Source organism: Trachinotus anak, unplaced genomic scaffold (assembly GCF_046630095.1).
Source record: "Trachinotus anak isolate AG129_WGS33_773 ecotype Australia unplaced genomic scaffold, CSIRO_AGI_Tana_v1 ptg000010l, whole genome shotgun sequence".
Taxonomy (NCBI): Eukaryota; Metazoa; Chordata; class Actinopteri; order Carangiformes; family Carangidae; genus Trachinotus; species Trachinotus anak.
This window is the reverse complement of record NW_027273861.1, coordinates 24674490-24699524: the sequence shown is the minus strand read 5'-3', so window position 1 is coordinate 24699524 and position 25035 is coordinate 24674490. Positions and strand designations below refer to the sequence as shown.

The 25035-nt window shown below is 40.8% G+C and overlaps 2 protein-coding genes across 4 annotated transcripts in view; both read right to left on the bottom strand.

Annotated features, from left to right (window-relative positions):
• LOC139626127 (carboxyl-terminal PDZ ligand of neuronal nitric oxide synthase protein-like) overlaps positions 1-25035 on the bottom strand; it is a 178876-nt gene that overhangs the window by 14525 nt on the left and 139316 nt on the right. For all 3 annotated transcript variants that reach the window (XM_071486351.1, XM_071486350.1, XM_071486349.1), the window contains exons 9-10: positions 21116-21281; positions 19428-19604 (exon numbers count right to left, since the gene is read on the bottom strand). In XM_071486351.1, the coding sequence (XP_071342452.1) occupies positions 19428-19604; positions 21116-21281 (343 nt within the window). The remainder of the gene's footprint in view (positions 1-19427; positions 19605-21115; positions 21282-25035) is intronic.
• On the bottom strand, positions 16691-19422 carry LOC139626377 (carboxyl-terminal PDZ ligand of neuronal nitric oxide synthase protein-like; the record flags this gene model as incomplete). Its single annotated transcript, XM_071486696.1, has 1 exon — positions 16691-19422. A coding segment is annotated over one exon (396 nt), but the record flags the coding sequence as incomplete, so codon positions are not given.

Sequence of the window (25035 nt, the reverse complement as noted above, 5' to 3'; positions counted from 1 at the left end):
TGCAATATTATTATTATTATTATTCCAAGTGACAATGGGTTCCAGTAGTCTTCCTCTTGGTTGGAACTGGCTCCCTGGGGCATGATACGACAGGTGCCACGACTTGAATGTGAAAAGTGTTTCCATTTCAGTTTTACAAAATATGGCCTTATCGAACAGCCTGAAAAACCACCTCCTGTGATCGTATAATTTTTTAAAAAGTTTTTTCAAAATTCATGCATGCGTTTCTATAACTTTTTTTTAAGTTTGCAATTTCTAATTGCGTATTCAGCAGGTTAACGGAAATGCACCTAATGATCAAAGGTCAAGGGTTAGGGTTAGGTGATCGCATGTGCTTGTGAATATGGGACGGATGTGAGGTCACAGTGACCTTGACCTTTGATCAGTCTAATGAGTTCATCCTTGAATCCAAGTGAATGTTTGTCTCAGTAACGCCTGGAGGGAATGTCTTTAAATTTGGTACAAAGCATTCAGACAGACAAACTGAAAACATAATGCCTCCGGCCACAGCTGTCGCCGGCTCAGAGGCATAAAAAAGAGCAAGCTTTAATCAAAGTGAACATAAAAGCTGGAGAGACTTTCACTCCAGAGAACTCCTGCAGACTGTTTGTTTAATTCAGCAGGACTGTGTACCACTGGCAGATTAGCATGCTAGCGTGTGTGTTATATTGTCTTTTAATTACAAACAAGCCTGAAGGATTCCATCTGTAATAATTATCGTTCATTAAGACTGAAATGAGGATTTTCTCTCTTTCTGTCTCTAGGAGCTGCTGTGGATTAACAGCATTAGTCAAACAACAGCCAGATTAGAAATGGAAACAGATACAGAATGTTCACGCTGTTATGAAAGCAAAGTTGGGAAGGCTATTTTCAGGGTGTAATTCAATGTGTAATCCCTCCCCACAAACCCTCTTCTGATTTGCTGTTAAATTTCAATTTTACCATATATAATCACTCATTTCAAACCTTTTGCAATAAGATTTAATCAGAGGAAGATGAGAAACAGAGCAGTAAAAAAAGAGATATTTATTGGGCAAAAAACAAAATGGTCAACAAAACCAAAGCAGAGAGCTCTCACGTCTACTCATGCAACGATGGGAGTGGGCAGCCCGGCTGAGTCAACTGAAATGATAATGCAATCTTCTGCAACACTAACGAAATAGGAAAATCTACCCCAAAAGGAAAATTCATGTTAATCTCATGGTGTAATTATAGTTTAGCCTGAGTGCGAACAACTGACGTCTCAAGAGATCAACTAGAGTCCAGACCAACTCCAGTGACAGGGAAATATAAGAAAATAAAACTAGTCTGGGTGTAAGAGAGAATTCACTGAGACTGTAAGAGAAAAAGTAAAAAGACTATTTAACTGTATATATTAACAATTAAATAACACGGAGGAGTTTCATGGCTGATTTTCCAAGAGCTTAAAGATCTGAAAACTATCATGTTGCATTAGACAGGGGAAAAAAATCAAGTTCATATTATCCACAGCCACTTCCACTATAAACCAAACATAATGTCCCTACATGCTCTGTATCTATGGTACCATGACTAATCACTGAGTGTTATATATACACTCAATCTAATGTTTAATTACAGTGTGATTACTCCTGACACACTGCAGATCGACACCTCTGCTCCTCACACTTTGAAAACATTTTATTTTTTCACCGCAGGCTCATTTTTCACAGACATGCTTTCTCTTAAAAAGGAATGATTATGAATAATGATGTAATTATGATTGTAATTTTTAATTTTCATGTGGAAATGGTAATTGGCCAAATCAGCTCCCTGTGTGACTCTGCATTGACTCTGCCAGACAACCAGCATGAGGTTGTAATTAGCTTTGCTCGCTTTGGCATAACCCATCAAAGTGCCAAACTCTTAGCTTTGTTCTTATCTGAGGGTAACCCACTTCTGTCACTGAGAATGAACATACACATACACACACAAACACACACACACACAGACCTTTTGCTTCTTCTTGTCTGAAGCATATAGATAAGTCTTTCCCTCTTACATTAAGGAGTTCAGTTTAATCTTACTTTCACATGGATTCGAGAAACTCGCAGTATCTCAACACATAAGTGAAAACATGAGTGTGCCAATTATTGACTCTCTATACCTTATTTAAAAAAAAGAGCAAACACAGATAATTCACAGATTTCTAATGCAAGTCAAGCTATCGAATATTCTGGAGCTTTGAGCCATAAAACACGCCCCCGTCAGGAAGCTGAGATCCAAACGCCACCAAACATACAACTCAATTTGCTGAAGAAGACCATGTGAAATGGTCACAATGTCTAGAAAAAGCTAGTAAGTGGACTATGAGTTTTGAATGAAACTTTTAATTCAATATGTATGAAAAATCTTCGCCTCCATGGCAGCTGAGGAAACTACTCTACTGAATATGGTCAAAAGAGTGAAAAAGTGAAAATTCAAACTGTTTAAAAAAACAATGAGAAACAAGAGGAATCGAGGGTCATTTTCCTGGTGCTGGTGCATTTATCTGCTTGTTCTGTCTTGTTCCATTACACTACGTCTAGACAATTCTTCTACTAAAATTGCTCTCATGATGTCTCCTGCATATTATCTAGTTTTATGACAAAATGTTTTGAGGACACATTAAGAAAGTTAAACTAGAATTATTCTTCTGAGCAGGTTCACATAAACCTACCCAGAGACGTTTATGCATACGGAGTGTATAGTATAACAAACAGCGACATGAACATTTCTGAATGACGCCTGCACACATTTGCCTGCGTGACGCCCGGTAAAAGCATGTCCCGGCCTTAAGACAGGTGTTCAGACAGAGTTTAAACAGAATCCTCTGTTTGGGTGGTGAGGACGGCTCAAGATGTGCTTCTGCTCTCAAAAAGTGAGGCAAAAGTTTCTGTTTCTGCCACTGGTCTGCCAAAGTAAAAACCAAACAGGGAACTACACATGACTTATATGGATAGCATTTTGCAATTTAATAATCCTAATATGAATCAATTTTTTGCCGTTTCTATTTATTAATGAAGAATTAGAATTACCGCCTCATGGTTGTATGCCTCCACCAACCACCCAACCAACCAAGTTGCAGGAAATATGGTCACATTCTCCCCTTCCTCAGTTACAGCATTTAATAATGGCCAGAGGCGTTTTTGTAGAACATTATGACATCACAGAGAGGTTGACCTTTGACCATTTGGATATAAAATGTCATCACATCACATTTTCTTCTGTTAGACATTTGTCTTAAATTGTGTCATAATTAGCATATGCATTCTTTAGTTATGGGCAAAAATGTGATTTGCGAGGTTGCAGTGAACTTGACCTTTGACCACCAAAATCTAAGTGAACGGCGGTACCAGATATACCAGAAGACAGTCCCTCAAGACGTTCCTGAGATCTCTTGTTCATGAGAATAGAAGCGACAACCTGAAATCACAACACCTTCGGGCTGTTTCCTCTAATCTAAAATCTAAAAGGAACGAGTGTGATGATGTTGTGGTGCAAGCTGCATCAGACTGAGCTGCTGTGAGGGCAGAGTGTGTGAGAGACGAGTGCCAGGCTGAGAGGATGAGTGACCTGAAACACACTCACTTGAACACACAAACACTAATCCTCAAGCCAGACTGGGTCATTATCACTGATGTATTAAATTAGAGCTCCTCACTTGGCCATGTGTGTCTTTGTGTGTCTGTGTGGGTATCTGCGATTTGAAAAATACGTCCCTCTCTTTCTGGCAGTCACTCACACACACACAGACACAGACACAGACAGACACAGACAGACACACACACACACACACACACACACACACACACACACACACACACACACACACACACACACAAAAGGTAGAGCCGCAAATCAATCTTTAACCTGGGTTCATTATAACATGACTGATTAAAGTGGGTGGGCTCTGGTGGGGGTCTGTCTCAGATTGATGAGGGACAGGACTTTCTGATTTATCTGACTAAACTCTGACTGTTATGCAGCCTTTTACATCATCACTCTGCCTCTGCTTTTAGTCTTTTTCTGTCTGGATTTTACAGCCAATTTTATGGAAGATCAAATGTAAAATTCAGGACTTTCTGTTTACAGCAGTAAAAAATGTTGTTGTTAAAGGAAATATAACTATGTACTGTATTCTATTTTTGTATATATTCATAAATTGTATAATAGGTATTTAAATGGGTATGTAAACATAAGAATGTAAATAATTAATTGTTTTCATACCTAACAACAAAATCATTTGTTTTCACCTTGCAAATTGACTCATATCAGGACCAGGACAAACATTATTAGTGTTTCCTGATCCCAGTTATAACCCTAAAGATTTGAATCAAATCAAACACAATTTTTGACTGTGTCTTTCTAGCTTATCATTCTGCTAAGCCATTAATTAATGGTCACTAATGTAAGGTATTTACAATCATTGGCATTGACTCAGTGGCAGAGTCCGTCATTCCTACACTGGATTCAGCTGGCTTGCGTTAGTCAGTTCAAGTATAGCTACAGCAATTTATGAAGACTTCAAATTTGTAATGTAAGCAGATGTGTTTAAGTTGCTCTTCTTCTGTTGTATATTTCTGTTAGAACAGCTGCTCAAAGTGTTTTTACTGCCCCCAGTGACTGATAAACATGTAATTTCAAACTACTATACTATAAATAATGAAGATAATCATTATTTGCAGCTATAACAGAGTCTAAATTTATGGTCTAGTTTAGTTTAGGAAACAACAACTTCTTGGTAATGGTTCGGGAATGATCACGGTTTTGGCTAAAAAGAGTGCAGCATCGACTGCTGGAGGGAAATGGGATGGAAACCATGGTGATCATCCACCCCACCCTACTCGTTGAGAGGTTTTGCTGCAATAACAGTGAACATCATGCTACTTCCACCTTTACTTCTGAGAGACAGCAGTCATTAAAGTTGTTTCAAGTTCTAGTATGTGTTTTTCCTCCCTGTAAAAATCATTAAAACATGAATATAAAAATAACAATCATACTAAATGAATAAAAGTTAACTGAATCATATTTTGTTATACTTATTTGTTGTTGGATTGTCAGTGTTCAGTTGTTTTAATTTGTTCATCTTCAGCACTCTTTGTCTCCATCTTATCTACAACATTTTCTGCAGCCTAATCCCCCCCTGGGACATCATTTCAGGTTTCTCTGATCTAATTAGCCAAATTTGCTCATTCCCCTGCTCTCAGCGGAGAATCAGAGGCTGAAAGCAAATCAGTAAACTCCGAACTCTGCAGATGACTAAGGCTCCATACACAAAGCTGACCTCTCTTCCTCTTGTGTCACAGCTGACCTACCTAATTGTAAACAGAGCAGGGCAGCAAACTTTGAATTCCATGCCCAAAAACATCAGTCAGCATCTGTCTTGTAGTGACAGGCTGAGCATCCCAGTCTGACCTCGGTTCCAGAGGAAAACAGACGCCCCATTTACAAAATCGACCTGTCTTCTCCCACTCCTCCTGTTCTTCTTCTGCCTTTCCCTCCTCTACCTAAGGTAACCTCTTCACATAATGTGCCCCCGCTTTTATTGGCAGGTACTGTCAAATGAAACAATACTAATGAATCTTTGAAAGAAGCCTAAAAGCTAAAACTCTGTACCACAACTCCATCACGAACCCTAAGACTAGCACTAAAAATTTGATACTGCTATAGAATTAACACCATGCCATGAATAATCCTGTATAATCTCCACTGAATCCAAGACTGATTTGTAATCAATTTCATAATCAGCTGGCACACAGATACCTTATTTGACTCCAAAAAGTAGACTGGAAAACATTGGATTAAATTGGCTCTTAGCTGGTTCACATGAACTATTTATCCTGCTGTCTTGGAAGCCATACACCTCTTATCCTGTCATGACCTTGCAGACCCCGTTAGATACCTGAGTCGCTTTTCCACTGCTCATAAAAATGAGATTCAACCTGAATGTTATTCTCCATAAACTCTTAAAGAGCAGCCAGAGTATTCTTGTACCTGAAGTGTCTCTCAGTGACATGGAGCCTCGGTGGGTTCTGTGCATTGAGGTCATACAGGTCAGACAAGGACAGAGCAGAATGTGGAAAAGTGAAAGCACAGCACAGCCAATTTGTGCTGAAGTTTAAATTTGCCCATTGCAGAGAGTTTCTACCAGGTCAGCAGGAAAGACTGGAGACAAATATTCTGCAACTGACTATTCAAACACATTCTATAGACCCATTGTCACAAACTTAATTGTTGAGAAAGTGCTTTAACACGCAGCAGGATGCATTTATCACTGGACACACAGAACTTCTGGGACATTGATGAGTCCAACCACACAAAAGTCATCAACTCCAGGCCATGTAGAACCTGAGCGTCCTGCATTTCCCAAAGGTCATGACACCTATTATCCCCTGAACAGAGATATATTACCAAAAGTTAGTTATAAATGTACATGACTCAGAGTCTACAGCCATGCTAGCAGCTCTGGGAGACTGCACAGTGGTTCTTTGAGCTGGCAAGTGCTGATGACAATGATAACACCTTATGTTTTCTACTTAAGTATGAAACTTGAGTTTTTTTTTTCTCCTCGGCAGAGGGAGTTACTTTCGAATCTCTTAAAAGGTTTCCTTGGTTACGTAAAGAAGTTACGATATTTGCAGCTGTAAAAAATATTTTACAGCTGTAAAATTCTACTGTTTCCACTGAGTTTGTTTATTTGCTGCCATTAGTTCTGTTATACCTCTTATCACTTTTGGGAAGCCGGTAACATTAAGGAAGTGCACCGCGATCCCATCCTCATGTGGTTTTGATGGGAACACAGTGTTCAGCAGATGTAAGAGCATTTTAACTCGGCGAGTGACCCAGCACACCGCTGATCTGAGAACAACAAACACCTCAACTATGCCTGACGAGAAAGATCAAAGTCAAGAGATCCAACTCTAGGCGGTCGGACAAATCACAAACTGACTGCTGGTCAAACCTGTAATGTAAAATCAGTTCGTCATTGTCAAGGGTATCTCCCACAACAAGTGGAACACTCTTCTTGGGATGTGTTGATTTTCTTCATTTATCACCATCAACTCAGCCATGTTACAGTTAAGGTGGAGTCAGAGATACCTTTGGTTTGCCCTTTTGTGCAATTGTTTAACTGACTTTAAGAGATTCTTAAAGTGAAGTATAAGACTAAGAAGGACTAAAATACTTCAGTGAACCTTTTAGGGAAAAGACTTTAAGGAAAGTCTTATTGCGTTTTGTGCAACCAGCCCCTGATGTCTAGTGGATATAATGTTAACCATCTTTACCGTCTTAGTTTAGCGTGTCAGCATGCAAATGTGCGAATTAGCACCACACAAAAAGTAAAGCTGAGGCTGATGGGAATAGTATTAATACGTTTTAGATCGGTCTCAAAAAATACTGGACAAAGTTAAATGTCAACCTGATGACAGTGCTGGAGGAAACGTTAATGTTCCAATGTAACTGAAGGGAACATGAATGAACCAGATTTTATGGTAATACATCCAACAGTTAATGAGACATTTCACTTAAAACCACTCATGGTGGCACTAGAGGAAAAGTCAGGGGATCACTAAAGTCATTAGAATGTATCCTGTGGGCACTATAGCTATCTGTACAAAATTTCATGGTAACCCATCCAGTCTGGACCAGTGTGGTGGACCGGCTGACTGACGGACACTGCCATCCATAAAGCCACAATGCTAGCTTAGCTAAAAAGTCAAATACAAAAATCCACAGAAAACATGAAATATTTTATATTTCTGAGTCAACTTTTTTCTGCAGTGTTTGCATTTTCCTGACCTGCAATGTAACATCCTGTCTAAACATTTCCAGTAGAGGCAGCTATAATCGAGAGAGTTTTAGTGCAAAAGCATGAACAGTGAATGTCAGATTTTTCGCTTCCTTTTCAGATTCCCTGTGTTCCACTGTCTTTCAAAACTAATAACGCACAGGAAGAAACCCCAACATAAAAAGATCCTGAGAAACGATACCGACTTCTCTTCTTTCTACAGCCTCAAAAAAACCACCCTGCAATGCAGACACAGCACGTTTTGTTTTGATTAAAGGGAGCAAATGTCAGTGTTTCTCAGCTGGGAGAGCTTGCTTCTTCATCTCGGAACAGTATTACGGTAATATCATGTTTACTCTCTCCACACGCATGTAAAAACCACGGCCACATGGAGGGAGTTCACTCCATTTACTGGCACTTGTTCATAAGCATTCTGGGAAATCACTGACCTAACTAGATGCAGCCAAGGCAGTAAATTACAAAACTTTATCACAGAATACTTGTTGAAATACAAATAAACATCAGCTGAGCAACAACACTGTAGGACTATCTAGTGCTGGGTTTATGAGAGCGAATCTTAGGGATGGCATGAGCAGAGGAGAAAACAGCATTGCAGGTTGTTGCCAGACATGTTTGGGTGCTTTCTGTCTCCTCTGTATCAAAGTCATCAGATCAATAATTCATTCAGCCATTTGCCACATCACTGTCTGTCTGACCCCGCAGCTCCCTGGAGAGTGTGTGAGCGTCTGAGAGACTGAAGTACGAGCGTAGCTACGGGTGAAGCAGCGAGGGAAACGAGGCTGCAGCAGAACAATGTATCTGTCATTCCTGGCACTGGCTTACTCTCTGCCTTCCTCCCTCTCTGATCCTCTTTGTGTCTGTCTGTGTGCCTGTGGCCTTGGGGTTCCATCCTTGTGAGAATATCTGTGAAATCATGTTTCCAGCCTGGACTTTTCAAAGGACTGAACGAAAGATTTTTAGGATAAGAGGTTGGATGTAGTTGAATCAGAATTAAGTGGCCAAAAGTATGTGCACACCTGAACATTACACCCACATGTGATGAGTTAGAGAGAGTGGCCACTGATGGTAGGTGATAAGAGGTGATGGTAGGGGCTCTTCAAACTGAAGTATACTATTGTCTGAACAATTAAGAATCCCCTTCACTTGCAATAAGGCCCAAACCATGAAAAACAGCTCCAGAACAAATAAAACTGCTCAAAAACATGTGGACAGGTGTTTGTGTCCACACATAGCAGCGAGGCAGTGAATCAAAGGCATAACAGGCCTGACAAGCCAGACAAACTGTGTTATTTTTGTGTGTCCAGCACCATCTAATCTGAGTTTGTTAACGAGACGACGTGAACAAAAGGGGGCTTCTATGTCTTAATGTGTCTTATTTTAAGTCTTAATATGACACATCAAACACCAAAAAAGTTAGAATATTACCGACTAAAAGCTACAAACGATCAGAGGTATCTCTTGTCTTTCCCCTTCAGCAGCTGCGTGCCTCAGCGGGAGCTGTTCTCTTTGAGGTTTGATGCCGACTTTCACCTCTGTTTTAAATTCAGCATGTGTGCATGTTACATTTGTCAGCTTTCTTTTGTGGGCCTTTACGTGAGGAGACACAAAGGAAGGTGCAGAAAAAAAGGGGAAGAAACAGGACAAGACAGATGGGCTGACAGACAGATGTCGCTGAGACAGGCCTTCAGCTGTGCTGCGATTCAAAATCAGTTTTAGCTCTTTTAGCTCTTTACATCTGGAGCTCCACATGTTCCAGATTATGGGCCACGCCAAGCTGCCACTCAGCATGGCCTCTAGCTCTGCATCATGGGAACATCAAAGCAGATTGCCACCACATCCAGATGTCGGTGCACGGCAGAAATCAAGTCAGAACATGAACACGGCTTTGCCTCCAAATGTCTATGGATTTTTGTGTGAGTGGTGAGGCAAAAGCAAGAAAAACGCCTCCACAAGGACGGCTAATCTGACTCTACAGCAGCAGCAAAGAGGGTAGAGATGTGAGTGGAAGGTCGCCAGTTCAAATCCAATGGCCCAGTGGGAAAATTTGGTCATGTAGTGTGTATGTAAGGCTGTAGAGGGCAGCACTCAGTTGCAAACTATGGTAAAGACGGACAGACATAAAGTTTAAAGAAAATTACACATGGGTTGCATAGGAGTATATTTTGAAATTCCTGAGTCCAGAGGAACAACCCAAAACCTGAAGACATTCAGTTACACTGACACAAGGCAGAGAAAAGCACCAAATACTCACATTTTAGAGGCTGGAACCAGCACATGTTTGGTATTCTTACTTTTCTGTTGATTATTGATTAATCAATTTATTCTGTCTGGACTAAAGAGCACCGAAAGCTCATAAATAAAAGATGATAATGCACACAGAGGCAAATACAAGGACAAACGCGTACACAAATTTAGCCCATCATCAGAGCAGTCTATAAAGAGCAGATACGTTTGTTATAATCTTAGTGTGAATCTCGTCTGTCTGGCAGGGTCCGGCTTGGCTCTGATCATTAATGTTGAGGTCAGGAGGATTAATTGCTTGGCTTTTAAAGTTCTTTATTCCCTCTGCTCTTCTGGTGCAGACATGGTCATTAATTTTGGCACAGTGATGGGTCTGCTGCAAGTGTTTGTTTATACATGACCCACTAACTCACATGTCTCTGTCAGCACTATTTCACATTAACAAAACCTCAGCCCGCAACTCACAAGCACAGGGGACACTTAGTTAATGCTCTGTAGCTCTTTGTGTATGTGTGTGGTGTTCACACAAAGACCCTGACATAATGAATGTGTCTCAGTATCTGGCTGCTTTGTCTGTATGTTTAGAATCATTGTTTTATCTACATTATCAAAAAAGAGCTACAGGCCAGTTACTGGTCACCCAACATGGGAGTTGAACGTCAAACAGTTTTAAAAATAAAAGTCAGCACTTTAATCTCATTGTAAACTTCAAATCCAATTTGTAGTTCAGAGTACAGAACCAAAGTAATGAAAAAGTGTCATCGTTCTAATCCCCAAACACTGAACAGTACATGTCACAGCCAACCAGTAGAAATATATATAAGAGTGTGTCAGGCCTGGGTTGGCTGAGTCTGATCCTGCAATATGTGTGTATTGGAGTGTGTCCCCGCAGCTGACAGACCGGGCCTGTAAAGACATGTATTGATCCGCACTGCTCCCTTGCTGTCCCAGTAGTTAACCCCAGTTTCAAACAACATGTGCCTTTGATGGGGAAATTGATACAGGTCACCAAACACGGCTCTGCTTGTCCGGACTGGCTGCCAACATGGCCTTCAGGTGGCAACAATGAGCCCTGCCGGGCAATTAATGAATGAGGAGAGGAGGGAGGAAACCACAACAGGGTGAGAGAGGTAAACTGGGAATGAGACCAAACTAGAATAGAGAAAAAGGGTTCAGTCTTGACACTATAGGATTAGGAAAAGCCAATTAAAAGGCTTAAATGCAACACACCGGCCATGTTGCATAGTGTCACAACATTTAATGAACATTAGCTGACACCTGCAACAAAACCCAATTCCATCATACAAACAGAAGAGGTATTTGAGATACTTTACAGCAGCCAGGAGCGAATGTGATAAAATGGCTGCTTTCTGAAGTACGTCATTGTTGATTTCTCTCTGCAGGTCAATGTGCAAGTCCCATGTTTCTACAACAGGACTAATTCTGACAAAAGGAAATATAAAAGCATTATAGAAGTTTGCTGAAAATAACATGACAGCTTCAGGACAATTTAATGACTCTTGAGTCTTACATTTGCAAAACTGAATATTCAACATTGTGAAACTTGTTACGGGCTTTCAGACGCTTAAAATAAATGAAAAACCCCAAAGGCCGCAGTGAGGCTGATAACGTGTGTGTGTCTCTGTTGAATCAGAAAGTTAAAGCAGTTGACACTGCGGCGTGCTCTGCTTGTGCCCTGTTCTGTGTACCCTGGCAGTGAGTAGCAGCGGTCCCTCCTGTAACATAACGCTGTTTGTCATTATTCATGGGGCTGAGTCGCAGTCTCAACCAGTGATGCTCAAATATACAAACAGAGAGCAGCGGAGTGTTGCATGACAGCTCTTGGTTTGTTTGTAAAGAGCAGGTGTGAACATGAAATGGACCAGAGCAAAGAGGCAGCAATGAATAATTTTTTAAAATTTTTTTTCAATCTTGATCCAGACCAAATGAACCAAACTACAGCTGTGTAAGCAACCTATGAAAAAATAACTAAATGCCTCCAGAAGCTTTGGAAATGATAGGCTTTATGGTTGCATTGTATGAAACATCAAAGGTGTTGTAGTTTTCTTTTCTAGTTCAGTAGTAGATCACGGGTTGCAATGTGGACAGAAAACCTTTCAGAAACACTGGTGAAAGAAAATCTTTATTAGAAAGAGTTCCCAAAGCGAGGGACACAAAGGACACCCTGACTGCCACCCTGGAGCCCAGGACTAAAAATATGGCCACCATGATCCAGATGTCATGATCCAAACTATTCAGGCTCATTATCTAAGCTGTCTGCTGACACGGGAGTACGGTATGGTGCATGACCTCGACTGACTTCACTCTCTCACACACACCAACAACAACAACACACACACATGCAAACACACACTGTCTTCTTGGCAGAATCCGACTGCACCCCATACATTTATTAGAGGCTGAATCAATAACTATTTACAAATGTGGGAATGAGCTTAAACTTTCAAACTTTCCTGAACCTGACACAGAAATACACAGTAACTCAACAAAGAAACTCATCTCCTCTCTGCTTCTGTTCAGGCTCTCACTACAAACCCCTGAACAGTTGGTTAATATTAGTCAAAATCTGCTCCTCACAGCTTCTCGGCCACAGGCCCTTCACATGGGGATTACTGAGCTCCAGCGTCTTTGTCAAGGTAAAAGGCCAAAGGCTGTAGTTAGGTTTTTACAACCACACGACATGAATAACTAATAGATAAATCAGCAACAACAGACCGTTCAGAAATACAGTACATCTGACATTCTGGAGAGGTCGGAGACAGAGCTACGTCCAAGAGGCGACAAAGGAAGGTTGAGCACATGTGGGAGAAATATTCTGCAGATGATATGAAAGGGAAGGAGAAGAGAGAGAAACACAGACCATTTACCCTGGAGGCAAGAATAAAGAGCAGAGTCAAGGGCAGGCTGGGTACATGAAAGAGGAAGTTTAAAATTAGGGTATGCAAGTAAAGAAATGTCAACTGTGTGTGTTCATGTGTTTACTGTTTGTTGTACACCTATAGTAATGTCCTTGGAGGGACAGGAAGATGAGAAAATATTGACAGGTCTTAACATCTTTAATCAATAAATCAAAATTCCATTATGACTGATTGAAATTTGCATTTATAAATTTTACCAATTATTTTTTTATTAATAGAGCAGTTATTTACTTTGCAAAATAAGAGAAAGTACTGAAAACCACCCCTCACAAGAGTCCAAGGTGACAGCTTCAAATGTCTGGTCCAACAAAACAGTACACTGTGACACTTATCACAGAAAAGTAAGAAAACATGAAAATATTCATAAATAAGATAAGATGCTGGAACCTGGAAAATTTTGGTCCTTTTGCATAAAACTTTACTTGAACAATGACTTGAACAATGAATCCATTATCAAAATTGCTGGGGATAGCCAATGACAAATTTGTACACTACTTTCAACTGGTCAACAATAGTCTCTCAAGCTCTAACAGCACTGAGGATATTTTGCTTTTCACACTTCTTAACAAAAGAAAAAGAAAGTTCTCTCTCTCTCTCTTGAGACTACAAGAGGATGAGCAGTGTGTTTGAGGTAAGATAACAGTGGTTTTATTTGTTTACAAAGCCACAAAAGCTCCGTTATACTTTAAGTGAAATGAAGCCTCTTGCCTATTCCTGTCATTCACCTTTAGCTTTTATTGCGAGTGGTGGCCCCAGGCTGTAGTAACGACTCAGGATTATTTACTGACAAAGATGTGGATCAAGTAGGTAGAGAAAAGATGCCAGAAGGACTCGTGCTATTGCCTGGATCATACAGATATATACACATGTTCAAACACATTTCTTACAGCAGTTTTTCCACTACATAAAATGCATCTTTGGTGCACAAAAAGCAGGAGAAACAAAGATTTAAAGTATTAGTACTGTGAAAGTATCAAAGCCTCAGTCCACAGAGAAATGCACACAGCCTGTATTCAGACACTGAGCCTTAAAACCAGCTGTCATGACTTCTGGAACTTTGTGATGTCACAACGAAGCAGTCACCGCTCTCAGCCATGTCGCAAGCCCCGCCCACGTGGACCCACCACTCAACTTTGCAGAATTTGGTCTCTCTTAGTGTTTACCTGAAATCTACTATATTTTTATCCAATCACTCAGAAAACAGAAAACCAATCAGAAAAGAGGCTCAGATCCTTTCTTCTGATTGGCTCATTGACCTGTTGTTACCAAAGGTCAGGGAAGAAGCCTGAGAGAGGAGATGTAAAACTACACTGAGATGGTTTTTGGTTCTCAAAACCACAAATATATCTTCTTATGGATATCAACACTTCAAATAAAACACCAGACAAGTGTGAAATATGGGACCTTTAAAGAATGTCCACTGAAAATTCTTCATTCTGATTGGCTGGCGGGTGCCCCATTACTTTCTAGTAAATAGACCGTGTACCTTGACACCTATTAGGCAGGTGTTTGTATGCAGTTTCGAATGAATGTGCCAGGATTAAACTGGAGTTTTGTTTTTGGATGATAGACATTAGATTTAGTGAGAGATGGAGCCCTCTGAGGTTTTCAGTGAGGCAGGTCTAAACTATAGCTAACCACTTTGATGCAAGTCCTTCATTGAGTCAAACACTACAATAGTAGAACAACTTGTAAATTAGGTTTAAGTATTCATTCATTTTAAACATGAAGTGCAAACAGTTTCTTTTTGACATTTCTCCGACGTTAGAGACGTTTTTCCTGCAGAGTTTTCAATGTGTGTTGGGTGGAAGGCGTCTTTACAGGCGGCAACTTCCTCAGCTTGAAGTTAGATGACAACTTAAGATGAATGACTGTGAAATTCTGGACTGACAAAATATCGATGAACGTATAAATAATCACATTTGAGGGTGTAGGTCACAGAGGGAGGAACTAAAACTACAATAACTTACTGACAGTCTTATAATGCCTGTTCTCCAGACACACCCTTGTCTCCAGCCTTGCAGGTAACCTTATTCTACAGAGCCTGATATTGAAGTCATTATTTCCCTGATAATGTCACAGATTCTCTGATTACAAGCCATCATTAAATCATGAGATGGGTGACCTTTTTAAATTATTGCAATATCAGTGTGAAGATGAGTTTAACAGGCGATTTATTACAACAGGTCTGAATATCTTTTTTTTGTCAGTGTCAATAGCGGTTTTATTACATTCTAACTTATCACATTATCTGGAATTGATTGCATCAGTGGCTGGAACATGATTTAAAAATGATCATTTTTACAGTCCAGAGGTGCCACTTGATGAAACATCTGTTTATTAATGTCTTCTACCCATGAACCCCACTCTTATCTTTTGCCCTGGTGGTGAGCTGCACCAAAAGAAACATCAGACAGGAAATAAGGAAGACAGGAAATGACGAGAGAAGAGAAGAGGGTGTCAGAGAGGACATCCTTCACGCTGTTGCTGGTTTGACTCATGTCTGATCCGTCTGTTTCCTGTCGTCTTGGTTAAACACTTTAAGAGCAAAGCGAGTGCTTCAAGGGAACAGAGAGAAAGAAAGATAACGGTGAAACAGTCAGTGTGGGATTAGGAGATTTTTGAGTGTGTTTCAGATAATTTCCAGCAAATGTTCAGTTTATTTTTAATTTAATTGAAAAGAAAGTGTCATGACAGGGTGCCCTCATGGCTTATAAAGCATGGACTATGAACCATGATCTGTGTCTCCCATCTTTACTTGTCACCTTTGTAGTAAAGGCATTAAATATTTCTAGATACCAGAGTACTGAACATGTAATCACTATTGCAATAGTGCAAAGACTTACTCTCAGGAACAGACGCTGCACTTACAATTTCATTAAAACAACAGGTAAAATCTTCCTGTTGTCAAAATTATAATGATTCTGATCAGGGTGGGGTCCCCCTTTTACTGCTGCAGGTCTCAGGTCTCTGTGTTAATATGTCTACATGGATCCAAGTGGACTTCCTGCCAGCTCTGATCAGATGGTGCTTCATCATCTTCACAGGAAGTGAGATGAAGAGTGTGAAATGCCACGTATTTATTGCTATTCTTCTCATCCACCGCTGCTTGTTAATTGGTGGCGCACTATTCTGCTGCCAGTGTTCTCTCTCTGTTTGAGTCAGTTTTCTCATTGTTATACTTCAAATGGAGTCTGACTCCAGGCGTCTCTGTGAGATTGGGTCTTTTATTTAGAAAATGAATTTTCTCACGTCAGGTTCAGGCAGGTTTTCCACGGGTCCATTTTGGATCAAGGCCAAAATTTGCACCTGCAAAGACCAATATTTGGACTGAATGTTGATCCATAGCCCTTTGTCTGAATAGTTTTCAGCTGAACACACTTCACAGAATAACACACACTCAAATTTCAACGCAAACTTTCAGAGAAATGAAACTCTGATAGAATCACTGTTATCCGTTAATACAAAATCCTTCAGAAAGCGAGTGGCTAACTTGGAGTAAGTTTACTGGACTCTCACTGGACTGGTTTGACTCCATCAGATCAGGCTAAAGCTCTTTGTAAAAGGAGGCTAAAAATTGGCCTGATTCCCCTTTAAATCTCTGCAGCATCTACTTTTCGCAAAACACTGGGCTGTCTGCATTGATTGGACAGGATTGCTGATCTGATAAACACGTAGAAATAAAACTCTGTGGCTTTCCTCGTGAAACAAAATGAACACTTTAATACTGCATTGTGCCTGGACGCCATACACAGAGCTGGGTTTAAACAAACGAGACCACTTTTGGCTGTCATCTGTGAGCCGCCGTTCTGGCACGAGGGAAGAGTTTTTGTTTATGGAATGAATAAAAGAAACAAACAGCGTTCCTTGAGGTCCAACTAATCCTGGCTTTACATAAATTAAAAGGCAGTGGAAATGTGTGGACGAGTGAAAAGAGTGCAAACATGCTCTGACTACCAAGTCAACAAATTAAGAGGAGACAAAAAGAGGGTTGCCAGCGGGAGTCAAGGACGGAGCAGTTCAACAGTTCTGTGAGATGACGTAGAAAACAAAGCTTGTACACACAGGACAGATACAGGTTTTTGTCTAAAAATAGTCTTTGATTAATTATGAACAGAGCGAGAAAAGAGTTTCTCCCTCCAAACATAGAGACTGTGATAAAGTTCCTCTCCGGATTTGGCCCGAGTGTTCATCTTTCCTCGTCAGAAGAGTCACTTTTCACTCCATCAAGGACGAGAGCTCATCAGTCTCCCCGGTCCCCGGCCCCGGTCGTCTTGTTCCTGTCAGCGTGACCGACAGCTACGCTCCCAATCCTGACAAATTGAAAGCTTGCCCCTGAACTAACCTATGAGAGATAATGTGTCTGTACATTTCTAAAGAGGAGCTTGTTTAGCTTTTGCTTTGATTTTCTGTTATATCCTGACATCTACGTGATGAAGACGAGCAACACACACAGACTGATGTTGGATTGAATTTCAATCTGTTGCAAGGGAGAAAGACTCCTGTACTGACACTTTTAAGGTAAATACCTGATTTTTTTTTTTTTTTTTTTTTTAAATAGAGCCCCTGAATTACAATTTGAAATTCAGCAACAGTGAGCTGGTAGGATGTTGGGAGTGTGTAAGTGAGTGTGTGTGGATAAAAGGCCTGTGTAATAAAAAAAGAGGCAGAAGAAGAAAGGAAAGGAAAGCAAGAGACTAGAAGGAACCAGAGTATATGCATGATTATGCATATGGATTAGAGATTAGATTCACACTGTTGTGCCCCAGATGCATCCTTAAAGTGATATCAATATTCTTCAGGTGAGTTCAGACTGAATGTGAAGCAAATTGTTGTCTAGTTTTATTCACAGAAACCTGACTGAATGTGTTTTAGTGGCAGGAAACAGAATGTAAATGTAACAGCTTAAGACTTCTGTGTCTGTCTGTGTGTGTCTGTGTGTGCTGTGTGTGTGTGGGTCACTTAATAACAGGACTCTCCTGTATCTCTTGTCTCCCCCACTCATGTTTTCTCCTGTTGTCCCTGTCCACTCATGGAGTTCTACCTGTAAAGCTTCAGGTAAGTGTGACTCAAGCTGAATCATATCTAACTGTAATTGTAGCCCTGAACCAGGACTGTAGTAGCAGAAATAGTGGTAGTATGACATAATTTAAATAGTTATTAAATAATAATCCATTTCTTGAGTAAGAAAAGAATTCCCTCTGAGAAACTCATGTTTTTTTGGTTTATTTACCCCCACGTGACATTAAAGTTTCCACCTGAATAGTTGCAAAAAACACTGCGTTCCCCACAGCGAGCTCTTATTTTCAACACTTTTTCCTGTTGCAAATTTTCTGAATGATTGAAAAACTGAGATGTTCTGGTTTCCTCTAATGTCCTCAGGTGTTCAGCCATCAGGGACAGAAACATCAGGCTTCTCAAGTTGATGCATTTTCACCTAGTTTATAATTTTTTTGTGTCTACTTGGCCTGGCCTGCCTTTAACAGTGTAGGAGGCTGCATTGGTGGGTGTGTGTTGTTTAAGGCACCGGTGAGCCGTGAAATTCAACAGATTAATGCCTTTAAAGTCTTATCAGACACTTAAACACTGCACAACAGATCACTAACACTCCCAGACTGAAGCATCTCTGAAGCAACAATTTTATCGTTAGTCACAAGATAAATAGTTGGAATTTGGTGCTGACATTAAAGGTATTCACCAGGATTGTGCACGTGCACCAACGTATAACTGTGTGGAGTCTGGTTCTACTGTTTTTGTTGAGACCCCCTGCACTGACAGGTTTAATTTGCTTCATGTTCAAACTGAAGGCACCTTAATGCTGATATCTGATATTTAGTGGCAATAATCAAATACAATAAAAATAGTGGCTGAATATTTCTGTGGTAAATTGACAAACTGATGAAATGGTCGTTCACTTCTAAGGTTATCCTGCTACATCTTGTTCCTGCAGAGGAGTTTGAAGTGAATGGACAAAAACAGTTAAAGGCTATTGTGTTGACAGTAGGATTCTTCGGGGAGGGGGAGGGGCAGGTTAATGTGTTAGACCGCTATTTCATCTCCCAGACAGTCGGGAGTTGCCTGTCTGTTGAGGACATTGAGCAGCCTCAGTGTCTCCTCGTCCGTCCCCCAGCCAAAGATATCCATCTCCTCCTCCTCCTCCTCGTCTTCCCCCTCGTCCTCATTGTCATCGCTGTCGTCTGTGTTCGACTCGTACTCTGAGGCGATACCTGACTCGCGAAACCTGGCAAAGTCCAGGCAGCCCAGAACTTTGACCTCATGAGACAACAACTCTGCCGTGCCCTCAGAGACATCAGGGCTTTTGATCTCTAGCCTGTTCAGCTTGAGCGGCGGGGGAGGCGAGGGAAGTCGAGGAGGCGGAGGCCCCGGCGGTCCCGGGAGGAAACGGAAACACTCCAGTTTGAGAAGACACTGGTCCCTACCTAGGGGGCTTCCGAGAGTCCCGTTGGAAGATGAGAAGGCATTGCTGGTCCCGTCATTGGTGCCCAGTGCAGGAAGGTTGAGGGCCGACACCTCAGGTTTAGGGGTTGTGGGGTCACAGATTACCGGAGGGACTGTGGATCGGAAGGTGATCTCCAACAAACTGTCCTGGGAGCCCACTGGAGGAGACAAGGTAGAAAAGGAGATAAAGGAGGGAACAAATGATGAATAAGCAGATCAGACAGATCAAATATTTATAACATATTCACAGGTTCCACTGTGCCTTGATTTAAATTCCTCTGCTACCACTCTCCTGCTGCTGGATCACAGCAGAATAATATATGTGATATGAACTGTGGGGAAGCAGAATCTTAACAAAATCCATCACTGTGTTACCTATTAATCAATGCATTTTGTATTGAGGAAGAAAAAGAGAAGAAAAAAAAAAAAAACACATTTCAAAGCATTTCATCATCATCAGGGCTGCACAGCCAAACATGTTTTGCATCCTTTATGGGCACAGGGAGCTGACCTGCAGCCGGACAACTGATAGAAAGATACATTAAAGGAATAGTTCATCTTTTCAGGATCAAACAGTAGTAGTTACAGGGTTCTCAAAAATCTATAAATACATCCACAGAAACTTCGGAAACACCTCCTGCAATATAATCTGCCTCCTCTCTCTGTGCATCTGAAATTTTGTGGGTGAAAGAACAGCGACGGGACATAATGTGGAGACAGACAAAGCAGAGCGGTGACACTCTCACACTGGCACTCACAGATTTCCATTTAGAAGCCTGTCTGGGTGTGCAGGGCCGTCCCTCTGTCTGCTGTCTGTTTGATAGAGAGCTGAATATGTCGGCTCTGTCAGCGTGTGGGTCATCACGTGTGGGGCTGAACGTTTGATCTGTCACATGCAGATTTCACCTGACAGTGGAGGCATGTGTTGACCTGGACCTGGAGGCTTAAAGGCTGAATAACCATTCTGCCTGACATCTTATTCTCCTTGTCATTGTATTGCTTTAAATTGTGAACAAACCCAGGATGACTTCAAAGACTTTGATTTTGAGCTTTTTCACTATTTTCCAACAACCTTGGGCCAAAAAACATTTCTGATCTCCTTAAAGAACATAAACCCAGTTCATCTCTTAGATGTTTAAGGAGAAGTATCATGATCGTATCTTCAGTCAGAACCAAACAGCTGTTTTCAGCTGCTTGGCTGCACACACATGAAACTAACATCCTGATGATGTTAAACTCAAGCCACTTTCAAATCTAAATCTACAACATAGGTTTAGTTCTAACATTTTTTTTGACACATTTATACCATCAACTGTGTATATTTAGAATCAGATGTGGATCCCTATGGAAAACAGAATATCTAAACATTTTTTGTCTGGGCAGAGCAACATTCTATGTTTGTCTAGTTAATAAGAAATCTTGTATAATAATATATAATAATAAGACATTGTAAAAAAGAAGGATGGAAGGGATGAGTTGGCTCTGGAGCTCTGCCACACACTGGACAACATTTTATATCTCTGTATAAAAACTCTCCTCTTGGCAAAAGTGCCCCATACATCTGCAGCTGTACACACTGTAGATGTCTATGCATGTACGTTTACGCGCACAGGCATCCAGCGTGCAGGATGTGCAGTATGTGGGCGAGGCTCATACAAAATCCACTCACTTGAGTTTGGTCCAGACATTTTGGTCTCCAGCTCCTGGATCTGTTTAACCAACAGGGAGATGTGCTGCAGCAGGTCCTTGTTCTGCAGCAGCAGCTGATGGACTCGGGCCTGGGCCTCCAGCCGAGCCGTGGCCTCTGCGCTCAGCTGGTCCTTCAACAGGTGGACCTGGTGAGATGGACAGATTGAGGAGAAAAGAAAAAAAAACAGAAGAAGGGAGAGAAACAGATGCTCAGTGCAGTAGTAGACAAACATTTTCCCCTGGTCACTGCTCACACAGTCAGCACCACTATCTGAGAAAACACAGATACAAGTACACACCACTCCACTTGAAAGCCACGGCCAAAGTGTGCTGACCTTTCAAACATTATTAGCTTATCAGGGAAATCAGGGCTGAGCGCTGTTTACTTCAAATGTTTGAGTAAAGATAAAGGCAAACAGTGGACTACAGTAGGCTCCTGAGCTGTGTCCGTGTTTCCCTGAATGCAGAGGGATCCTCTGCAGTGTGGTAAGAACTACATTGATATTTTGGATTTTATATGTAATTATTTTGACAAGTGTAGTGTTGCAAAATTGTAATGTTTATGTCTGCAATTGTAGGAACAATGGTGAAGCATTGCATTGTGGGATTTTGAGTGAAAGTTAGTTTACATGCTTGGGGTGGTACAATTTTTTTTAATTTATTGTGGGATTTTTCTGAAGGCGCCCCATCAGGTATTTTATATCTAATACAATTTTATTTTCAAACTTATATTTATTGAGTAGTAGTTTTCTAATTTGAAGCTGCAGGCTACTTCATGAGGGTTTGCTAAATTCCACCAAACTGAAAGACTTTGTTAAAGCAAATCAAATCTTTTTAAAATGTCAAATAGGTTTTTTAGTGTGATGAGGAATAAGAAATAAACCCTGAACAGTAAGTAAAGGATGTGGTTCTATATTAGAAGTAATAACTTTAGAAACACAGCAAAAGGGTTAAATTTCAGAAAATCCATGAACTCAACTGGCATCTATCAGATGGGAGGAAAAACAGAAAAACAGCACCAGGAAAAAATGGACAAAAGTTCCACTGCACACATCAAAAGTCACATATCTCACGAGTACAGCTATTGTTCAGACCTCCACCTGGAGCCCAAATGCATCAGGAGACGAGAACTCGCTGAGTCAGCTCGGCAGGTGGCAGCGACTGATCAATCACACTGTATTTTCACTGCCTGTTAATTAATCAAAGCAAAGTCGGAGGAAAAAAGACAGAATCCCCTCTGAGTGTTTTTCCAGTTGGAGGTAAAACTGATCAGTCAGTGACAATTCAGTGAGGACGTGTGAAGAAAAACTCCACACAACAAACAGAGCAGCAGTGCTTGTTGCACATCGGGCTGAAGTTTGATCATTATCAGCTGAAAAAGTCGTTTAAAGTTAGATATTAAACAGATGGGTAATTTATCTAAGAACCTCGGTTTTGGCTCAAGCTCAGAAGACGAGTTGTGAGAGTTGGGTTCTGGGAAATTAGTCGATTAATCAAGATAATAATCAGCGGACTGATCAGTAATTAAAACTAATGATTGGTTTTAACTTGACCTTCTGATTTTTTTTATCCCTTTCCATTACGTATACTCACTAAATACAAATACAGAATCAGAGAGAGCCAAGGTGCTGAGGAAACATCAGTGACAGACGCTACGTCTTTGTAATCACCGTGGTTTTATAATCTTCTATTACATTTTTATTGCAGAACCGGTGTAGCTCCTGTCGCAGCTCTGATCCTCGTGTAACCTTAAAGCCACAGTCTGCTGTGGTCTGCAAGATTAAAGCACCAACTCTATTTCAATTTAAGACAGAAAGGCTAACACTTCTATTCACTTTGAATCATTTATATGAAAAGGAAGGGACAGGAAAAAGGTTGCGTTCACTCAGTGCATACATAGTCAGACACGCACACACACACACACACACACACATATACACACACCCATATTGCAAAAGCTTTAGTAGGAGCAATGACTCCCCACTTTTACTTCAAAGTACCCTCCAAATCAAATGTCAGGGGCCCCACCTCCCACCCTCTTTTAGCCTTCTCCTATCGTGAGCACATAATTGCTTTCAACAAATTCAAAGAAGAAATTCTCAAGGTTTCAATTCAAAAGAATGGTTCAGAATGAGCCCAGTGTGTTGAAGGAGCCCACTTACTAATGATTTTCTGACAGCACAACTGACGGGGCTCTCAACAGTTTGATGAAGCTTTACCCTGGAGTCTGAACATGGTCCAACGGGACTTCAAATGTCAGCTGTGTAGCAGGCAAAGAGGTGCTGAACGAAGTTTTTACCCAGTGACTCTACACGCATGGTGCAATACTGCTGTCTGTTTTGTTCATATAAATAGCTTAATCAATACTAGAGTGTGTCCGAATGGGTGCCCGTAAAAATCTTTAGGAGAGCAGTTGTTGTGAGGGGCCGACAGCAGCGGCAGGGTATTTTCAGAATGCTGTGAATCACTGAGCTGCAGGTACAAGGTGCAAGTCACTGACACTCATAACGACTCCCTGGTTCCTCATTTCAGCTTGATGTGGTAATACAGAAGTCATTACTGTGGCGGCATGGAGGCTCTTGGCTCCAGATGCCAACAGTGACAAATATCAAAGGAAAAACTACAAAACGAACTGTAATTGGTGTTGGAACAAAACACAGAGGACACTTCAGCATCCTGTAACACTGCTGTGCAGCACAGAGAATCTGGAGAGAGCCCTTTAGTATTATATTTAGACTGGAAGCCATTTAAATTACTTTACTACACAGTTTAGTTTAGTTATTTAGATCAGTTAGTACCTAATAATTCAAATTGCTCACGTTGTGGATATGATATTTAATGTTTTGAGGTGTATTTTAATATGTGGTGAGTCTGTATGGCTGGGATCTTGGCCAAATCTTTTTTAACTGAATGGGACTTCCTGGCAAAATAAAGGAAATGTTGCACAATGTTGTCTTTATTGCTCTGCATGTTGTGTATTGTTGTTTTCATGAGGACCTGACGACATAGCATAACAACATTAATATCTTTTATATCTTTACGACTCATGCTTCGAATCTACTTCAATAACTTTTATTTTGAAGGGTTTTCAGGGTGACTGTGTAACATCTGTCCAGGTACTACTGGCCTTTTTGCCAGCGATGGTTAACCTGCTGTAATATTTATTACTGTGCACCATCTCTGTTTATTAAACTAATGGACAAAGAGTGAAATCATCTTCAAACTGACTTTTTGCTTGTACTTTCATATACATTTAATTCTAACTAATACCAAATAAAGGATCAAAAATATCACTCTGAGCTACTGATTAACCCCTGGAGAAATTTTTAATTGAAAGATTTAATCTATTTATCATTTGGTCTGTAAAATGTAAGACAATAGTGAAAAATGCCCATCATCATCTCTGATGGTGACAATAATATCTCCTGTTTTTTTTTGATAAAAAAAAAAATCAAAATCAATCATCCATAATCTCTTCTACTCTATGCTTCTGTCATGTTCCTTGTCTTTCTTCCTCCTCTCTTATTGCCTCCTTCCTTCCTCTTCTCCATCTTGGATGGAGGCTCAATTTTTGATTCTCTATGATGAGACCTCCTCACTCTAACAAGGAGCCAGTGAGGCAGAAAGACACAAGATGGAGTCAAAATTCACCGTCTCTGTCCCAAGGCCTCCACACCTCCTCCTCGTCCTCTCTCACACACACTTGCCACCAGACAGAAAAACAAGTTTTCGAGGAAGGCAGTCATCTTCGTCCATTATCCTTGCACTTAGCAACAAATAGAGGCGACTCCAGATTGTGTTCAGGCCAGGCTGCCTCTGCAGACCTCATTTGTAAAGACTGACACCCTGATGATGACTTTGGTGGTGTAATTTACAGCTGACAGGACCTCATCTTGATCT